Raw genomic sequence first — 13,008 nt, 5'->3', positions numbered from 1 at the left:
ATTAAATGCACTATTTGTCTGATTTATATCATATTGAATATAATGCATTATCTTTGTCCCTCTTTCCACAGATGCTGCCAGACCCATCACTTTCTGTTTTTGTTTCAAATGTCCGGCATCTACAGGAATTTGCTTATGGTTTAGTTGACTCCAGGCACTAAAATACATGCAGGGTTCACTGTTCAATACAGCGTTTATTTTTATTACAAACATATTAAACAAATACAGTTCTTTATCTGCAAATGGATTTGGGATCTTCAGTGTAGCTGCTCACACACACTATTCCAGATATCACGTGGTTTGTCCGGAGCCAGGCCTTCTGGGAGTTGTAGTTCGCCCAGCAGACTGGCCTCAGTTCCCGTGAGGCTATGCGAGAGGCGGGCGTCTGCGCACTGGCTCCGGCTGGCCGCCCTGACCCGAACAACCAAGATGGCGCCATAGGTGATAGGGCGATGTCGATTCTGAGGCTCTGTTCTTCTCGGAGTTCCCGTCCCGCGACTTTGCGGGAATTGCTGCTTCTTCCCTCCGGTTGTCACCGTTGTCTGCAGCTCAGGAGACATTCCGTGAGGAGCTCAGGTCAGTAAAAGTGTTGCAGCTGGACTGAGCCCTTCCTGGAGGCTGAGGCTCCATGTGCCCCAGGCGCTTCCCTTCACTGAGTCTGAAACATTACAGTCGTTATAAGCTCCCCCCAAAAAACACTCATAAAATAATTTTATGAAGAAGAATCATTCCGGACTCGAAATATTAACTGTGTTTATCCCTCCACGGATGCTGTCAGTTTCTCCAGCATTTTCTGTTTGGTTCAGATTTGCAGCATCCACGTTATTATACTTTTACACGCTATGAGCCCACCTTGTTTGTCAAACCTCGTCTGCACTTGAAGGCAAAAGCATTTTCTTTTTACTCTGCTGCTGACAACATGGAAATGTCACAATCCTTTGTAAACAGGGTAAATTGTCAGACAGCTGTGGTACTGGATGACCAAAAATGACCTCTAGTGGGAATGACTTGGAGGTGGACAAAGTTAAAAATCACACAACACCCAAGTTATAGTCCAACAGGTTATACCAACAAATAAACCTGTAGCACTATAACTTGGTGTTGTGTGATTTTTAACTTTCTCCTGTGAAGACTGGCCCAAATGTTGCAGAAAAATTATATTTAAAAAATGTACATTTACCATTCTCTGTGTTCTGTGCTGGAATTTCCTGGACAAGAGCCCCCTGTTGTGAACTTGATCCATGACTTCAGCAGCAAGGATTTTTAATGAAACAACACTCCTTTTTTGCAGCAGTCACTGCATTGTTGTGTAATTTAAATGCACAGCCAGCACTTGACAGCTGCTGTAATAGGGTAAGAGTTAGATATGGTTCGAGTGCCAGGTAAATGACCAGGTACATAGGTGGTTGTCAGGACTGACAGGCAGGGGGTGGGGTGCGATTCTGGGCGATATCGGATCCAATATGCTTCAGGCTCGCTGGAATAGGTGTCAGGCTTGCAAGTGTTGGTTCAGATTCAGTGGTGCAATAGGTGAGAGGAGTTATTGGGGCAGATGCTGTCAGATGAGCAGGGATGTGTGTGGGGGGAAGAATCAGGCCAGCAGCGTTGTGTGTGCAGTCTGTCCAGAAGATGGAAGGAATTCTTGCAGGTGGCGGGGGGTGTTTGGGTTCTAGCTGGAGGGTTTGTTCAGGGTTTCAGGTGGTCTGTTTGATTTCAGTCTGGGAATGGGGTCTCTGGTCTAGCAGGGTCAGGTCAGGGGTGATGGAGACTGATTCTGGTGGAAGTGGGAGGTAGGGAGGTGTCGGGTATGTTTGAGAGAAAGTGAGGACTGCAGATGTTGGAGATCAGAGTTGAAAAGTGTAGTGCTGGAAAGCAGGTGAAGCAGCATCTGAGGAGTGGGCAAGTTGCTGTTTCAGGCATAAGTCCTTCAGGTATGTTGGGGGAAGGTAGGATGTAAATGGGCGAGTGTTGCATCTTTGAGGATTGCAGGGGAAGGTCTGTGTGTGTGTGTGTGTGTGTGTGTGTGTGTGTGTGTGTGTGTGGAAGTGGGGTGTGCTGGTGATGTCTGGAGTGAAGGAAGAGTATCCAAAAGGGAATGGTCTCTGCAGGAGGTGGACAGGGAGGGGTATATGTGTCTGGAGGTGGCAGAAATGGTGGCTCCTCTGGAAATGGATGCTGATGGAATGTTAGGTAAGGACACAGAGAACTATTGCAGGAGAGGGTGACGGCTGAAGTGTGGGAGATAGGTTGGACCTGGGCAATGTCAACAATTATGCTGGAGAATCCTTGTTAAGGAAGAAGGCTGACATTTCAGAAGCTCCCTTGTTGAAGTTGGCCTCATCGGAACATATGAGACGAAGGCAGAGGATCTAGGAGAATGGAAGAGAGACTTTACAGGAAGCAGGATGTATAATCCGGATAACTGTGACAGTTGATGTGCTCATAGTAGATATTAATGGCCAGTCTATCCCCAGAAATAGAAACAGAGATGTCGAGGAAAGGAGGAGCCAGAGATGGACCAGGTGAAAGTGAGGGCGGTTGGAAATTGGAAGTGAAATTGACAAACTATTCCAATTCCAGATGAGAGTGGAAGCAGTGTTGATGATATTGATATATTGGAGAAAGAGTTGTAGAGTGGGGGCCAGAATAAAACGAACAGGTATAACTAGGGCCTGTGTGGGTAACCATGGCCACCCCTCTGACATGAAGAAAACGATAGGAGTTAAAAGAAAAGTTGTTTAACGTGAGGACTGGCTCAGCGGGGGAGGGTGGTGGTGGTGGTGGTTGGGGACAGTTCAGGCCTTTGTTCCAGGAAGAAGTAGAGAGCCCTGAGACCATCCTGACGGGGCTTGGACGTGTACAGGGATTACATATCCATGGTGAAGAGGAACCAGCTGAAGCCTGCAAACTGGAAATTCCATAACTGGCATAAAGCATCAGAGGAAATGAAGATGTAAGTGGACACGGACTGGACCAGTGGAGAAAAGACCAGGTCACGTTAGGATGAGATGAGTTCTGTGGGGCAGGAGCAGGCACAAATAATGCCTGGGCAGTCCTGTTTGTGGATTTTCAGAAGGAGGTAGAAGCAAGCTGTACAGGGTTGGGATACGATCAACTTGGAAGCAATTGGGCGAGGGGGGGCGATCACCGGATGAAATTAGGTTCATGACTGGAGTTGATACAGTGGCCTGATATTCCATGGTGGGGGTCATGGTATGGGGGAGCTAAGAGGAGATTTCTGTGCATCTGTAATATATAGAGATAAGTATGCCAAACTACAACAGTACAATTCTTATTGACAGGCTTCATAACAAAGTCAGGGTTGAATCTGAGTGAATGGAGTGCAGTGGAAATTGGAATTTGGGGTGAGATAGGTTGAATTGGGTAAGGGGAGGGAGAGCAGAGAAATTGAGGCGACCAGTGGTGTCACGTCGACAGTTCTTAATGAACAGATCAAGTGCAGTTAGAAGGTCTGAGGGAGGGGTCCAAGTGGAGGGAGAGTATTGCGGGTGGGTGAAGGGGTCCGAGAGACAGGTAGAAGGCTCTTGTCGAACAAAATGGGTATGGAGGCAAAGACAATGGAACAAGAGTTTGACATCATGTCTTATCTGAAATTCTGATCTCTGCTGCTCCAGCAACTCTATGGCCACCAGAAACCTGGGCCATTGTCTTTAGTCCCTGACTTCAAACTTTACCTTGCTCCCAAGCCATTATCTTTGGCTGTATCAAGTCTCACACTTCATGCCAAGATGATCTTTGATTATTTACCTATGATACTGCTAAGACAACCTATTTCACCACTGGAAAGATCAGCCTGCACTGCTCACAGCTAAACTCGTTTGCTGCTTAGACTCTTGTCCTTACCTTTGTTAGTTTACTTCTACAGAACTCTTGAGTATTCCAAAACCCTGATGGTCACTTTTGTATTCTTCCATGATCTACAATTTGAGTTCAACAAAAGCTCTGCTGAGTGTGTTCTACTAGTATACTATGCAACCAGTCCCACTCATCAGCTCTGTTCACAGACAGACATTTCCTGATTTAACAATGCCTCAATTTTGAAGTTCTCATTCACATTTTTGAATCATTCTGTGGCCTCACTTCCTCTATTTTTGATATTCCAGCCCAATAAACTGCGATCTTTGTGCTCCTTCAATTTTGACACCTCAAACATCTCTGGCTTCAATTGCTCCTAGACCAGTGGCTGTGTTTATAGTTTTAAACTTAGGCAACTGTAGGAAATCGTCTTTAAGTATTTCTACCCTCCTGTCCTCTATTGTACTCTTGAAACCCAGCTGTGTTAATCATCTGTTAATATTCTATCAAGTAGTTCAGTGTTAAGTTTTGATTAGATTAGAATAGATTCCCTACAGTGTGGAAACAGGCCCTTCAGCACAACAAGTCCACACCGCCCTCCAAAGAGCAACCCAACCAGACCCATTCCCCTACATTCACCCCTGACTAATGCATCTAACACTACGGGTAATTTAGCTTGGCCAATTCGCCTGACCTGCACATCTTTAGACTGAGAGAGGAAACCAGAGCACGCGAAGGAAACCCACGCCGACACGGGGAGAATGTGCAAACTCCACACAGACAGTTGCCCGAAGGGGGAATTGAACCCGGGTCTCTGGCACTATGAGGCAGCAGTGCTAACCACTAATCTTCCAGCAAAGTGTCTTGGAGTGCATTTTTGGTTCTTGTCTCAATTGGAATACAGTTTGGTGTAAGAGGATCAGTTTTTATTCTAACCGAAGTGGTGTTGATGGAAATTTTTTTGTGTTTAGTTAATAGTCTGTATTACTCTATTCAATAAATTTCTTTAAATTCATTATTTTCTGTGGACTGGCTTGACTGATTCTGTAGATTTTATTGTAAGGTTTTGTGGCTCAATTTATTGAGTTAGTTTGAAATTCATAGAATGCTACAAATTAAAAACACAAGACTATTTGTCCTGTCATCTGCGCTCACTCAGTTATTCACATTCTCTACTTTCCCTGTTTATTTTCCAAACTTCTATCAGTCATTTGAAGAAGTCTTAAGGCTTCAATTGTTAAAAAAAAAATTCACAACAGTGTTGTCAGCAAAGTATTGGTTGTTTTTGAAAAAAATGTTCGATTTCCTTGTTGGAGGTCATGTGATTGTGTTTTTGGGAGCTATCAAATTTGCAGTCATTCTTTGATAATTCTGATCTCCACTGTACACTTTGTTCTGACTTATTCAGTCACTTTCTAATGGTTATATTTCACGCTTTTATTTGTAACTCCTTTAAAGTACTAATGTTTCCACTTTCCTAAGATGTAAAAGCAAACTCACTCTCCATAATATTGTCCACACTGGGGGAAATAAAAAAAAATGTGCATTCATCTCAGAGCAGAGGTTTCAGTGCATGTGTGGGGCTTTGACACCAGACTTCCCATTTTTGATTCATTCACAGGACTTTGCTGGTTAGGCCAGCTTTAATTGCCCAAAAGTAATTACCCTTGTGGAGGTGGTGATGATCCATCCTACCTTGCAACCAATAACATTCTTGTGGTGCAGGTGCACCCACAATACTATTAATACCAAGTTCCAAAAATTTGGCTCAAAAACAGTAAGGAAACACAATGTAGTTCCCAGTCAGCACATCCTGCAGGTGATGGTGTTCATATGCAACTAATCCATTAGATGTCATGTTATACTTTCAGTTTTCTTTCCCAGATGTTAGTAAGGAGGACTTTGCAGGGTTTGGTGCTAGGTTTGCAGTAGTAATTTCCTGGGCCCTTGGCTCGAGGTTGACAGTGGGCCATCTGATTTCAGTCCTTCTTTGGATCTCATAGCAGTTTAATACAGCTGTGGCTCACCAAACTATTTCATGGATGTTTAGGAAATAACCACATTGCTGTGGGTCTTGAATCATCTGTGAACCAAGCTAAGTAAGGACAATGGATTTCCCTCCCTAAGGTTACCAGTGAACCAGATGGGGTTTTACGACAATCAACAGTGGTTTTGCAGGCTATTTTTTTAATTCTGCATTTATTTATTTAGTTGAATTTAAATTTCACCATCTACCTTAATGGAATTTATAGCCATGAACCTGGGCTTTTGAATTACTGGTCCTGTGGTATCACCATTAGTCACCGCCACTCCTGGGATGTGATCATTCAGCTTTATTGATGAGATTATTTAGTATAAAATGGCACTTTTTATTCATAAATTAAATTGAGTCTGAGCTGCAGATTTCTCCAGCTTTCTCAGTCCCAACTCTCAGACTCAGCACCATCTTCTTGACCTGAAATCTTCTTCCCGACCTCTCCGTCCCCACCCCCTCTCCGGCCTATCACCTTCACCTTAACGTCCTTCCACCTATCGTATTCCCAATGCTCCTCCCTCAAGTCCCTCCTCCCTACCTTTTATCTTTGCCTGCTTGGCACACCCACCTCATTCCTGAAGAAGGGCGTATGCCCGAAACGTCGATTCTCCTGCTCCTTTGATGCTGCCTGACCTGCTGTGCTTTTCCAGCAACACATTTTTAAGCTCTGATCTCCAGCATCTGCAGTCCTCATTTTCTCCTGGTAAATGTATCTGCTAATCTGATAAATTGTTCATAACTGCATACTACATGTTCAACCCATTGAAATAATGACAGCCAGGTATTATTTCCAAATACTGGATTAGTGGTGCTGGAAGTGCACAGTAGTTCAGGCAGCATCCAAGGAGCAGTGAAATCGACGTTTCAGGCAAAAGCCCTTCATCAGGAATAAAGCTTACCTCATTATTTCCAAATACGTCCACAGCTTGTGTCTCTCAATTTTTAAACTGGTCTCATCAGTGCATCTTCCACAGAATGTCATGTAACCAAAAATGGCAGATGTCAAGTTGCAGCTTTTTTCTTAGAAATTCATTATTTATTTTAATAACATTCTGAGGTTTTGGCATTTGTGTATTATCCAGTTATGCTGGCCTTTTTAATTCATTCATTGAATGTGGACATTGCTGATGAGGCGAGCATTTATTGCTCACCTCTAATTGACTATGAGAAAATGATAAGCTGTCTCTTGAACTGCTGCAGTACGAAGGATGTCAGTACATCCATTGTTAGGAAGGGAATTTAAGGACTCAGTGACAGGAAAAGATTGACAATATAGTTCAGAGTCAGGATTTAGTATGGCCTGGAGAGGAGCATGTAACAGGTGACATCTGCTAACCTTGTCATCCCAGTAGTAGGGATCATGAGTTTGGAAGGTGGTGTTGAAGGATCAATCATAGCCAGTTCCCAAAAATCAGAAAAGCCATGTTTGCACACATGATTCAGTTTGTTTTCAATCATTTGTACTCATGAGGTTAGAGCCCGTGTCTCTGGATCAGAAGTTGTAGCTTCAACTCTCACTTGAGGACCTTAAGCACAAATACTTGAGGCTGACATTAAATTGCAATGTTGAAGGATAGTTACACACTTCAACTGCCATATTTTGGATAAGATGTTAATTTGAGCTCCTCGCTGTTGCTCTTCAAATCAAATGTACAAGATTTTCTAGGATGATTTTGAAGAAAAGGGAGTTATCTCTGGTGTTTTGATCAATATTTATCCCTTACCAAGATCAAAAAAAATCTAGTCGTTAATACATTGTTGTTTATGGGAGTTTGTACTTAAATCAGCTGCCGCATTTCCTGTATTGCAACAGTAACTATACTTGAAAAGAACCTCACTGACTGTGTGCTACTTTGTGGTCCTCTGATGTCATGAAAGGCAAATGAATATATGTCGTTTCTAGACTTGTAGATATGAACTCCTTTCTTTATTGAGGAAGCACAGACAGTATTTATCTGAAAAGCAAAATGCTATAGATGTTGAAAATCTGAAACAAGCACAATGTTGAGAAGCTCATCATCTGTGGTGAGAGAAAAATTGAGTCTGGTAAGGCTTTTCAGAACCATTATTTATATCAAATGGGTGGCTAATTGAGTTTGTGAATACCCAGGCACTTGTCTTCCAGCCCAGCGGCAATATCAGTTACATAACAAAACTGAAATAATGTCACAAATGAGAGCTTCATATTATGTTTGTACATGTTCCAGAAAGTTCTAACCAACAGAAAAATATGATTATTGGTTAAATATTCTTGTTGGATGGACAACATAACTAAAAATACTTGCAATTTTTTCTATCAGAGCTGCCTTGGGGTTTCTTCAGAAGAAATTACTCTTCTATTATTCCTAAGAAAAATGTTGGAAAGGATCAACCCTGTGAGAAAACTCGTTTGTTACAGGGTATGTATTAATAAAGCAAGTGGCGGATGGGGAATGGACGGGGACGCAGAGCTGGAGCTGTGGTGTTGGGGGCAGACGGGGGTTAGGGTGGGAGCAAACAGGGTTGGGGATGGGCAGGGTAGGAGTGGATGGGGGCAGGCGGGGAGTGCGGGGACAGAGTGGGAGCGGATGGGGCAGGGGCTGCCGGGTTGGGGTGGGAGTGGGCGGGGTCTCGCGCGCAGTGTGCTGCTGCCTAGTCTCCTAAACAGGGAGCAGACTTCACAGAAAACTCCGAGCCCCAGAGGAAGCCAAATAATTAATTATCTGAATGAAATAGTGCCTGCCCATCTCATTCGGATAATCAAGGTTCCTCTGGAACATGATCATGGCTGATCATATCCTGATTTCAAATTCACTTTCCTGCCTGCTCCCCATAGCGCTTTATGTTGCTTTTTTAGATTAGATTAGATTCCCTACAATATGGAAACTGGCCCTTTGGCCCAACCACTTCACACCGACACTCTGAAGAGTAACCCACTCAGAATCATTTCCCTAGCCTATATTTACCCCAACTAACACACCTATCACTATGGGCAATTTAGCATGGCAAATTCACCTGACCTGCACATCTTTGGTGTGTGGGAGGAAACCCATGCAGACACGGGGAGAATGTGCAAGCTCCACACAGGCTGTCGCCCGAGGCGAGAATTGAACCCGGGTCCCTGTGAGGCAGCAGTGCTAACCACTGAGCCACCATGCCACCCCATCAGAACCACATCTTTTTTTTCTTGAATCTGTTGATTGATTCTGCCTACACTAAACTTGGGGGCAGAGAGTTCCACAGATTCACAACCCTCTGAAAGAAGTGGTTTCTGCTTATCTCAGTTTTGAATCTCCCTCCTCTCATTCTATACCTATGACCTCTTGTTTGAGACTGTCCTACAAGGGGGAGCATCTATTCAACGTCCACCTTATCGATTCTGTTTAGCGTTTTATATATCTCAGTCACATCCCCCTCATTCTTCTGAACTCCAGCGAGTACAAACCCAAGCTTTTCAACCACTCCTTGTATGACAGCCCTTTTCATCCCTGGAATCAACCTGGTGAACATCCTCTGAACTATCTCCAGTGCCACCACATCCTTCCTCAAATAAGGAGACCAAAACTGAACACTATTCCAGTTGCTATCTCACCAATACCTTTATATAATTGTATCAACACTTCTTTACTTTTCACAATCCAGTTCTTTTGCAATCAATATGAGGATTCCATTCAATTTTATTATTATGTGCTGCACCTACACACCCCTTCCTGCAATTCATGTCCAAAGATGCCCAGATCCTTCTGGATTCATTTAAACAATAATTTGCCCTTTTATTTTTCCAGTCGAACTGAACAACCTTGCACTTATCTACATGAAATTACATCTTCCAGATTCTGGCTCATTGTCCTCACCTATCAATATCTATCTGTAAGCTCTTTATCACCTCAACACAGCCTGCTTTTCTATCTATTTTAGCATCATCTGCAAACTTTGCTATGTTACACTCTGCCCCTGTTTACAGATCATTTATATAGATTGTAAATAGTTGAGGTCCAAGAACTGCAACACCCCGCTACTTACAGTTCACATCCAGAGAACGAGCCATTAATCCCAATTCTCTGCTTTCTATTAATCAGCCAATCCTCTACCCTTAACCCCCTGGAATTTAACCTTCTGGATCAATCTTTTTTGCAGCAGTTTATCAAATGCCACTTAGAAGTCTATATATGCCACATCTATTGGATCCTAATTGTCCACCTTGCTGGTTACATCCTCAAAGAATTCCAGGAAGTTTGTCAATCACAACTTGCACGACATGAAATTGTGCTAACACTGATATTTTACTTTAAATGCAGATGTGAGGTAAAACTTATCTCTGTCAATAGTTTGTATAAGAGTAGGTGTTTAAGAAGTAAGTGGGGCACCTACTGCTCAGAAGGGAAGGGGAAGAGGAGCAGAGCAGTAGTCATTGGGGACTCAATAGTTAGGGGGACAGATAGGATGTTCTGTGTGGATGAGAGAGACTCACGGTCAGTGTGTTACCACCCAGGTGCCAAAGTCCGTGATGTCTCTGATCGTGTATTTGGGATCTTTCAGGGGGAGGGAGAGCAGCCCCAAGTCGTGGTCCACATTGGCACCAACGAGAGAGGTCGGAAGAGAGATGGGGACTTGAGGCAGAAATTCAGGGAGCTAGGATGGAAGCTTAGAGGTAGGACAAACAGAGTTGTTTTCTCTGGTTTGCTGCCCATGCCACGTGCTAGTGAGGTAAGGAATAGGGAGAGAAAGGAGTTGAACACATGGCTACAGGGATGGTGCAGGAGGGAGGGTTTTGGGTTTTTGGATAATTGGAGCTCTTTCTGGGGTAAGTGGGACCTCTACAAGCAGGATGGTCTTCATCTAAACCAGAGGGGTGCCAATATCCTGGATGGGAAATTCGCTAAAGCTATTAAGATGGATTTAAAATAATACAGCAGAGGGATGGGAACCAAAATTGTAGGACAGGTACAGAAGAGGATGAGAGCAGGGAGTTCCAAAATCAAAGATCTGACACTGGCAAGCGAGAACCTGGTTTGAACCATGTGTACTTCAACACGAGGAGCATATGAAATAAAGTGGGTGAACTGGCAGCGTGGGTTGGTACCTGGGACTTCGATGTTGTGGCCATTACTGAGACATGGATAGAGCAGGGACAGGAATGGCTGTTGCAGATTCCGGCATTTTGATGTTTCAGTAAGAACAGAGAAGATGGTAAAAGAGGGGGAGGTGTGGCATTGTTGATCAGGGACAATATTACAGTTGTAGAAAGGATGTTTGGGGATTCGTTAATTGAGGTAGTATGGGCTGAGGTTAGAAACAGGAAAGGAGAGGTCACCATGCTGGGAGTTTTCTATAGGCCTCCGAATAGTCCCAGAGATGTAGAGGAAAGGATAGCGAAGATGATTCTCGATAGGAGTGAGAGAGGCAGGGTAGTTGTCATGGGGGACTTCAACTATCCAAATATTGACTGGGATCACTACAGTACAAGTACTATAGATGGGTCAGTTTTTGTCCAGTGTGAGCAGGAGGGCTTCCTGACACAGTATGTAGACAGGCCTACAAGGGGCGAAGCCACTTTAGATTTAGTACTGGGTAACGAGCCTGGCCAGGTGTTAGATTTGGAAGTAGGTGAGCTCTTTGGAGACAGTGATCACAATTCTGTCAGGTTTACTTCAGTGATGGAAAGGAATAGGTGTACTCCACTGAGCAAGAGTTACAGCTGGGGGAAGGGAAATTACAATGCAATTAGGAAAGATTTAGGAAGCATAGAATGGGGAAGGAAACTGCAAGGGATGAGTACATTAAAAATGTGGAGCTTATTCAAGGAAAATCTCCTGTGTGTCCTAGATAAGTATGTGCCTGTCAGGCAGGGAGGAAGATATAGAACACGTGAGCCGCGGTTTACTAAGGAAGTGGAATCCCTGGTCAAGAAGAAGAAGGCTTATGTTTGGACAAAATGTGAAAACTCAGGGCGCTTGAGGGTTATAAGGAAGTCAGGAAAGACCTAAAAAGAGAGCTCAGAAGAGCCAGGAGGAGACATGAGAAGTTGTTGGCGGATAGGATCAGGGTTAACCCTAAGGCTTTCCATAGGTATGTCAGGAATAAAAGAATGACGAGAGTTAAATTAGGGCCAATCAAGGATAATAGTGGGAAGTTGTGTGTGGAGTCAGAGGAGATAGGGGAAGCACTAAATAAATATTTTTCGACAGTGTTCACTACAGAAAATGTAAATATTGGCAAGGAAGGTACAGAGATACTTGCATCTAGACTAGAAGAGATTGAGGTTCACAAGGAAGAGGTATTAGAAATACTGCTGAGTGTGAAAATAGACAAGCCCCCTAGGCCGGATGGGATCTATCCTAGGATCCTCTGGGAAGCAAGGGAAGAGATTGCCGAGCCTTTGGCATTGATCTTCAAAACATCATTGTCTACAGGAATAGTGCCTGAGGACTGGAGGATAGCAAATGTGGTTCCCTTGTTCAAAAAGGGTAGTAGAGACAATCCTGGTAATTCAGACCAGTGAGTCTCACTTCAGTTGTTGGTAAAGTATTGGAAAAGGTTATAAGAGATAGGATTTATAACCATCTAGAAAAGAATAATCTGATCAGGGACAGTCAGCACAGTTTTGTGAAGGGTAGGTCGTGCCTAACGGATCTTATTTAGTTTTTTGACAAAGTGACCGAATAGGTAGATGAGAGTAAACCAGTTGATGTGGTGTATATGGATTTCAGCAATGCGTTCGATAAGATTCTCCACAGTAAGCTATTATACAAAATGCGGAGGAATGGGATTGTGGGAGACATAGCAATTTGGATGAGTAATTGGCTTGCTGAAAGAAAACAGAGGGTTGTAGTTGATGGAATATGTTCATCTTGGTGTCCAGTTACTAGCGGCGTACCGCAAGGGTCGGTGTTGGGTCCACTGCTGTTCGCCATTTTTGTAAATGACCTGGATGAGGGCTTAGAAGGGTGAGTTAGTAAATTTGCCGACGACACTAAGGTCGATGGAGTTGTGGATAGTGACAAAGGATGTAGTAGGTTGTAGATAGGATGCAGAGCTGGGCTGAGAGGTGGCAAATAGAGTTTAATGTGGACAAGTGTGAAGTGATACACTTTGGACTGAGTAATCGGAATGCAAAGTACTGGGCTAATGGTAACATTCTTGGGAGTGCAGATGAGCAGAGAGATGTCGGTGTCCAT

At 43.7% G+C, this 13,008-nt stretch overlaps 1 protein-coding gene across 2 annotated transcripts in view; it reads left to right on the top strand.

The window, feature by feature from the left end:
* Nucleotides 1–420: 420 nt before the first annotated feature.
* The window catches only part of polrmt (polymerase (RNA) mitochondrial (DNA directed)), a 111,279-nt gene continuing 98,691 nt past the window's right edge, over nucleotides 421–13,008 (top strand). For both annotated transcript variants that reach the window (XM_060846268.1, XM_060846267.1), the window contains exons 1-2: nucleotides 421–576; nucleotides 8,152–8,250. In XM_060846268.1, coding sequence (XP_060702251.1) covers nucleotides 453–576; nucleotides 8,152–8,250 — 223 coding nt within the window. In that variant the 5' untranslated portion in view covers nucleotides 421–452. The remainder of the gene's footprint in view (nucleotides 577–8,151; nucleotides 8,251–13,008) is intronic.

This window comes from Hemiscyllium ocellatum, chromosome 28 (assembly GCF_020745735.1).
Source record: "Hemiscyllium ocellatum isolate sHemOce1 chromosome 28, sHemOce1.pat.X.cur, whole genome shotgun sequence".
NCBI classification, from domain to species: Eukaryota; Metazoa; Chordata; class Chondrichthyes; order Orectolobiformes; family Hemiscylliidae; genus Hemiscyllium; species Hemiscyllium ocellatum.
This window is presented reverse-complemented; position numbering and strand designations above follow the sequence as displayed.